General features: G+C 26.6%; 1 protein-coding gene across 3 annotated transcripts; it reads right to left on the bottom strand.

Moving 5' to 3' along the window:
• Nucleotides 1-1,625: 1,625 nt before the first annotated feature.
• Nucleotides 1,626-4,714, bottom strand: LOC111921882 (telomere repeat-binding factor 1-like). Of its 3 annotated transcripts, XM_042898812.2 has the most exons (5): nt 4,299-4,714; nt 3,836-3,946; nt 3,465-3,679; nt 3,008-3,092; nt 1,626-1,995 (listed from the first exon to the last, which is right to left on the bottom strand). In XM_042898812.2, exons 2-5 carry the CDS (start codon nt 3,836-3,838, stop codon nt 1,777-1,779), a joined length of 522 nt encoding a protein of 173 aa, XP_042754746.1. In that variant the 5' UTR covers nt 3,839-3,946; nt 4,299-4,714; the 3' UTR covers nt 1,626-1,776. The 3 variants fall into 3 exon arrangements, with proteins under 3 accessions (XP_042754746.1, XP_023773220.1, XP_023773219.1); XM_023917452.3 differs by having other exon boundaries at nt 3,836-4,713; XM_023917451.3 differs by having other exon boundaries at nt 1,628-1,995; nt 3,769-4,712.
• Between the last annotated feature and the right edge of the window lie 3,613 nt (nt 4,715-8,327).

Raw genomic sequence — 8,327 nt, forward strand, 5'->3', positions numbered from 1 at the left:
ATTTTTTCAAAGGTTTTGTTTAACCATCAATTTATGGGTGTTTTTTTAGCACAAATAAAACTTGATGAGATTTTTAGCAAATAAATGCAAGTTATAACGATCTTGATAGAATTTATATCTGAAAATAGATGGCTTTTAAGCACCAATCAAAATTGACTAGTTACACTAGAAAAAAAAACTAAGCATAGTAAAAAAAAATTTCGAAATTAACCCTATTTATAATTATTAAAAGTTGTAAGTTAAATTAAATCATGTTCTCCAAACAATAAAAATATAAATTAAATAAAAAATAAAAATTCAAAATTCAAAACAAATTATTTACGACATACATGAATATTTAAAGGGTATAAATTGAAATATTGAAAAAGTTATAAACATTACAAATCAATCATTATTTAAATAATAAATACAACTGAAATATAAAAAGTAATCGTCTCAATAATTACATCATAAACAGTAAAATGTCAAATAATAATTACATCATAAACAGTAAAATGTCAAATATGTCATTCATTCGTGTAATTAGAATTTCATTTGTACCATTAGAATTACCCTTGTATAAAAGGGTCCTCCTATTCATACGATTAAATTCGTGTATAATTCATTATTAAAATATTATGTTGATTAGTGCATAAATATTTCATCATTTTTGTCACTTCACATGATTTCTATATATGAGGGGTCCTCGTATTAAGGGTAATTCTAATGGCACGAATGAAATTCTAATTACCCGAATGAATGACATATTTGACATATTTCTTTTTATGATGTAATTATTGACGCGATTACTTTTTATATTTTAGTTATTTTTATTATTTAAATAATGATGGATTTGTAAAGTTTACAACTCTTTCAATATTGAATTTATACCCCTTAAATATTCATGTATGTCATAGATAATTAGTTTTGCATTTTGAATTTTAATTTTTTTATTTTATATTTTTATTGTTTGGAGAATATTATTTAATTTAACTTACAACTTTTAATAATTATAAATAGGGTTAATTATGGAAAAAAAATACTATATTTAGTTTTTTTTTTCAATGTAACTAGTCATTTTTTATTGGTGCTTAAAAACCATCTATTTTCAAATATAAATTCTATCTTGATTGTTATAACTTGCATTTATTTGCTAAAAAACTCATCATTTTTTATTTGTGCTATAAAACACCCATAAATAGATGGTTCAACGAAACTTTTGAAAAATATAATGTTTTTTTTTTATTATTTAACCTGCTCTAACATGTAACAGTGTTCTCGCTCAAATGTTTTATAAAAAAATTGTGGTTAAATCGAACTTTTTAAAAAATACAATGTTTTTTTTTTTCATAATTAGCCCATATAAATATGGTATCTTGGAGAACATTATGACAATTAGAACACATGTGAATTTTTATAATTTATAAAAATTTTATTCATATCAGATTCACATGAAAATTTGAGCTAAAAATTTGACAAAAAAATTGTTTTTCCAGATCAATGTTAATCTATATTTAAAGAGTATGAAAAAAATATGAATTTTAATATATTTATTAATTTTTTTTGATAAAAAATAAACATTAAGTTATCAAAAAACAAACAAAACAATGTAATAAAAAATAAACATTATTTTTTTTCCGTCTATCATTGTGTTATCTTTTTGTTCCAACTATCATTGAGTTGTTTTTTCGGTCGGATTATCCTTTTTTTTCACTCGCAGTATCTCTATGTTATTTTTTCCTTCCGACTATTTCTATGTTTTTTGTTTTCGACAATGTATGTGTTATTTTTTTTGGACTATACTTGTGTTATCTGACTGAACAAAAAAATAATGCAGAGATAGTCTGAACACACAAATAGACCATAATAAATGAATATAGACAAAACATATCTCGTATCATAATAAATAAGTAGAATAGTGCCACGTGTCAGTCTCCCAGACCTCAAAATACAGTTTTCCCGCTTCTTTTCTTCAGGTCCATTTACGTAAATGCCCTTCACTTCAAATAGAGGCAACTAATCAAGAAAAAACTGCAGTCAAAAAATGCAATCAAAAATTTAAAATGAATAAAATATTTGCAAATAATATGCAAAAATCAGTTATTCAAATTTGAAATTCGAAATACCCGATTTAATATGGAAGTTTGTTTATTGTGATTAGAAATTAAATAATTTCCAGTGATTAAATCCCAAAAAATCTGTATTCAAAATATTATCTTTTCAAAATACTACTATTATTCATCTAATATATTCCTTCTTTTTAGCATTCTTAAAATTTTCGAGCTGTCGATTAAGTAAATCCCAAAAAAATCTGTTGTAAATAAATGCATATCCATATATATATATATATATATATATATATATATATATATATATATATATATATATATATATATATATATATATATATATATATATATGTGTGTGTGTGTGTGTGTGTGTGACTATAAGATCTACATGCTTTGGTATCCACGATTCTGCTTATGAGACTACTTTGCAAAAGTTAATCTTCTCATAATCTCGCCATATAATTTACTATTACATCAATTCACTATTTTCCTACACCTCTCTGCATCCAATCTTAGATTAATCATTTCAGATCCATTTAACTCGATCGTTTTCATTCAATCGTTGTTAATAAGGTTTAAGGTTAGTTTTCTTTAATATGTAATCTATCTGTATATACGACTTCTCTATATCTCTTTTTTTATACCATCTTTTGGGTTTTCTTTACTCTCCATTCTCCTGTTTATTCTCCATATTAAATTGGATGCATATTGGATTTACTTTTACGTATGTGTATTTAACATATGCATGAAAGTGTTGTAAGATATATTCATCTTCCTCTTTCATCCATTGTTGTTTTAATTGATGTGTGTTTATATGTATCTTTTATGAATAATTTAAAGTATAATTTTATAATAAACTAATCAATTAAAGTATATATTCCCTTTAACTATTATTAAACATGCTGATTAAAAAGAAATTAAAAGTTAAAAGCTAAAAAAACACAATATAACACAGATACCTCTATGTATGTGCCAATGGTAGTCTTATTAGAGCCACCATGCTCCTTTAAGTTGTTTATTGCCACCATTATAAGATTGTCCAGCCTGTTAATGACACGAAAGGTAAAATGGTCATACACTATAACTATTGATAACATCATCTTCCTAGAGACTAAATAACCATGATTCATAAGAGAGATCCCCAATGTATAATAAATAGCACATTATATAAACAATCCACCATTCTGGTAACACATATACCACAATGTATGTGGGATATTTGTAGCTATTTGTCAATTGATATCAATGTCAGTTCCAAACAAAGGGTACAATCATCATTTATTGTCGCTCAGAAGGTTTATTCAATGTAACAAAGAAATAGTCTTTGTTCACACATCACTTTATCCATACAACAATTCATCATCATTTATCCATACAACAGTTAGTGTGAAAAAGAATAAAGAAATAGGGCCTAACCTTATCATAGATCTTTTTGAAGCACCAACTTGTGGAGAACCACTAGAAGACTGAAGAGGCCTCACATCACCCGAGTCTTTATCACTGGGATCAACAGTTGTGAGTGAGAGAGGGTTGTCATCCTTAGGGACATGTTGCACTCTTTTCAAGGCTAACCTAGCCTTCTCCCTAGATCCCCATCCATTTGCCATTACACTCATGTTCCTCCATTTTTCCTGATCCAAGTCAATGAACCAACGATTAAAAGAAAATTTCAAATATGTAATAACCTCCAGCAGAAAATGGCATATGAAAAGATGTAAACCGTAAGATCCACATTAGAGCGCATGTATAACACACTGCTAAACTATGGATCTTTAAGAATTGTGCACCATTTTCCTGCTCCATGCTTAAGAACTCCAGCTTTCAGAGCTGCTTCTTCTTCAGATGTCCATTTCTGCTTAGGAGCACCCATCAAGTCAATCAAGACTAGTAATTTCTACCTGCACAACATATTCATCAATTCCATATAATGAAATCTAAGCGTTATTTTTATAGAACGCGTCAGGAGAATGATCAACTAATTGTATGTTCACCGAGCATATCGAACACATGGATTAGGCATCTAAAACTTAGGTCACCAAAGTGTAATTATGTATCAGATATGACTAAGATAACCAACAACGAAAGACATCAAAAGACCTCTTGCACGATTACTACAAGTACAACGAAACTCTGCTAGCTAAGAAAATATAAAGGAACCCTAATTTCCTCAATTCTCATCGATACTTGTACAATTACACAGATTACAAGCTCAAATACCAATCAACTCATGTATATGAACAGAAGACCGACCCACATCCTACTTCAATCATAATTCTTCTTCTTGGACCAACTGAGGACGAAGACCTTTTCATCTCCCTCTCTCTCTCTCTCTCTCTCTCTCTCTCTCTCTCTCTCGACGCCCACCTTCCCCCATCCTTATTCGCATCTTACTGCAAGAGCAGAAAAGAAGTAGGCTCGCTGCTTCTTCCCTTTTCTGCGGACCATTCGAACACCGGAGGTCCTCAACTTCTCAAACCTTCACCCACTAAGAATCGACAACAGCTTCCTGCTTCTTTTCTTCTTCTTCCTTCGGTCCAGCGAAACTCTAGAGATCCTCCCCCTGCTTCTTTTCCCGATCGAACGCCATCGGAGCCCTTTCTTTGATCGGTTGTTTCTTTTTCTCAAATTGAAGAAAACGGAGACCTGACCCCTTTTCCCTAATTTGAATTTTTGGTCTAATCGACCAATTCAGCCACTCCACTTTATGAATTTGACCAAAACAGTCCCCTATGGAAATTATTGACAAATTAACCTCAAATCTCAAACATTTATTCTTTTAAACCATTTCAGCCCCTCTGTAATTAGATTACAAATTCATTTTTTACTTTGTTTTATATGTTTTCTAATAATATCAATTTTTACAACTTTAATTTTATGTTGTTTTACATGTGCTTTCAAATGTAAATGCTTACTATTAGAATAATATTTCTTTTTTAAAATCTAATATTATGGTTAATGAAATATAAATAAGACTCTTACATAATTGTAAATTACAATCTTTATATAATGTAATAACAATATTTCAATAATATATTTACTTTTATATACCACTATTTTCAACATATTTCATTATAAACTTTTAAACGTAACTTACATATACCTAAACATTATATTTTTTATTATTTAATATGTATACTTTTTTTGAAATATTATATTAATTGTATAAAAAATAAGAACATGGATATATGTGAAACTATTGTGCAATATTATAAAGTTCAATAAAAATATTACAGGTATATATTATATACTACCAAATTGTAGGTTTATATGTTATTTCTTGTAATTTAATCATAATATGTCAATATGTCAAAAAAATATATTATACCCCTTTGTTCAACATATAAATATTATATATGAATTACTTGTTCTATACTTTTAGGCATGTTGTTTTATTAACTAAATCGAATTATCTGTTAACGTTGCATACATACAATGCATTCAATTTCTTCTAAAAAAACTAGAAAATTAAATAGTTTCCTCTTAGATAATACAAATAATATTAAGTTGGATACCACATCAACACGTCTATCTGCAATCAAGGTTCTAAATGGCGTGAGGCGTGGTGTGGCGGCAAGGTCAAGCCTCAAGCTTAACGAGCCATGGCGTTTTTCAAGGCGTGATGTAAGGCGGCGATTTTGTATTAATTTAAAATTATATTACCACATAAATATAAATTTATATTAAATATAACTACTTTTTAGAAGTGTTAGATCAATAACTATTAACAAAAATTTAACAAAAACCACAATACTTGTATCTCCGATTAGAAAAGACATAACAAAGAGCAAAAAACCGTGTCTCAAACGAAAAAATGCGCCATGGCGCGCCATATCACGCCTTGTCACGCGTCACGCCTAACAGCAACTTTATGAGGCTTTTCGTAACGGCGGAGCCATGCCTCACGCCATGGCGCGCCTTTTAGAACACTGTCTGCAATAACTAAAACTGTTGATACTTCAGCAAACTTTCCGTCTACTACAAATTAATATTGCTCGACACTGGTTACTGATGCTTACAAAGGTATGTTTATTTCTTCAATTTTATTATTAAAAAAACATATTTTTTTACCTCCTTATACATTTTATAGTGTATAATATTATCGTTTATATAGAAAACAACAATAACATGTACCAAAGATTGGTTTGTTTCTCAAAGATCCAGTTTTTTCACATTGGCAGTTGTATATTGCCTTATGTATAGTTCAAAGCACACAGAGGGATTAAAATTATTAATTTTAGATAAAGATGACAGACTCACATATAAAACTTTCAATGTTGTTCATATGGAAGTTTTTCGAAATTTATAACCAACTTTTTTGTAGCATCTTTTAGTCATTTTTAGCAAAACATACTTAATCCATCATATTACTTTATTTATTTATTTATAGTTACGTATTGTATTTTTTATGTTAATTTCATTACCACACATGGGTAAGGCATCATCTCCGTATGTTCAACAAGAATCATACACCAAAAATCATGTTAAAAATCTCCACTTGTAATTAAATACTTATCATTTACTGTTTAATTAAACACGTACAAATCACAAGTTATTAAAATATGCATTATCACAATTCAAAAGTTTTCTAATCTAATTTGTAGCCAACTTTTTTGTAGCATATTTTATTCATTTTTAGCAAATCATACTCAATCCATCATATTACTTTATTTATTTATAATTACGTATTGTTTTTTTATGGTAATTTCATTACACATATTGTTAATGCATCATCTGCGTATGTCCAACAAGAATCATGAACCAAAAACAAGGGTTTTCAAAAGTCTTCATTTCTAATTAAATACTTACAAATCAAAAAGTTATTGAAAAATACAATATTACAATTCATATGTTATCAAAATTAATTAAATATTATTTTATTAAATAGTTAATTTTTTAAATTCACTTAAAAATCAACACCCGTGGAACCCACGGATTTTAACTTAGTATGAAAATATTATTTTATTAAATAATTAAATTTTAAATTTAATTAAAAATCAACACCCGTGGGTTCCACGGATTTTAACCTAGTATGAAAATAAAAGAATATAACCGGAAAAAAAAATCAAAAACCATCAATAAATAAATGAATATAAACATTCAAATCAAGAACAAATCTGTATGAACAAGTGGTTAAAATGTTAAATAGATGTTGCTAAAAAAATTAGAAAAATTTTAAATTGACTGGTCATTAGAAATGTAGATTTATAAAATATATCATTAACATTTAGTGAAAAATAAATTTAATTGAAAATGAAGTGAATTTCTAGTAATACTAAAATTGACAAATTATTAACATATATTTTTTAAGTTTTTAAGATTATTAGCATATTTTTTATATGCATCTTTCAAATAAAGTTGTTGAAATTTAAAAAAACATAAAATATAATGATGTGTTTAAAATATAAAGATGTGTTTTGTATCTTACATCTAATCTAAAGAGAATAAACTGAAAAAAAAATATAAAAGCAATTCAAATTATGAAATTTACAAATATGATTAGATTGATTGTGCACTATTCAAATTAATATAATGTTTATACACGGATTTATTCGTGCTAATAGGAGAACCCTAATTAAAATCATTTGAAATAACAAAAATAATAGAATTATTTATCCTCTAAATAACTCAATATTTTAATAATGAACTATACACAAATTTAATTATACTAATATAAAACCCTTTAAATTGATTAAAAAAAAAAGTTAACATTAATCACAAAAATCCCACTGCCCATAAAGTAGATCAGTCAAACTTTATGATTTTAATCTCAACCTTTCATCATATGAAACAAATGGTGGTCCAAACCAAATTCCGATATATATATATATATATATATATATATATATATATATATATATATATATATATATATATATATATATATATATATATATATACTAGTTTATAACCCGTGATAACCATGGTTATAAAATTAATTAAATTTTCGTATTAAAAAATCAAAATTATTAATCAATTACTTTAAATAAATTATTACTTACGAGATATTTTTTTAGTTATATAAAATTATAATCGTTGATTTAAATAAATACATGGAGTTATATCATTTTATAATTTATATTAATTTTATTTTATTTTTTAATCTAATGTTATTAATTTAATATAATTAAAGGAAGAAATTTTAAAATTTGAAATTTAAAATGAAAAATCAATTATTAATTTAATAAATATAGAGTGAGAAATTTAAATTTTGAAATTTAAAATGAATAATTAATAGGTTGACAAGTGGCATGATAAACGATATATAACATTAATGAGGGG

The sequence above is a fragment of the Lactuca sativa genome, chromosome 1, assembly GCF_002870075.4.
Source record: "Lactuca sativa cultivar Salinas chromosome 1, Lsat_Salinas_v11, whole genome shotgun sequence".
In the NCBI taxonomy this organism is placed as follows: Eukaryota; Viridiplantae; Streptophyta; class Magnoliopsida; order Asterales; family Asteraceae; genus Lactuca; species Lactuca sativa.

Excerpts from the sequence above, each read along its gene's own strand:
- LOC111921882 (XM_023917451.3), bottom strand. The coding sequence starts at position 3,792 with ATGCGCTCTAATGTGGATCTTACG. Across the intron at positions 3,680-3,768 it reads GCTCTAATGTGGATCTTACG|GAAAAATGGAGGAACATGAG; the intron begins GTTTACATCTTT and ends GACTTGGATCAG. Across the intron at positions 1,996-3,007 it reads CCATTGGCACATACATAGAG|TTGCCTCTATTTGAAGTGAA; the intron begins GTATCTGTGTTA and ends TTTCTTGATTAG.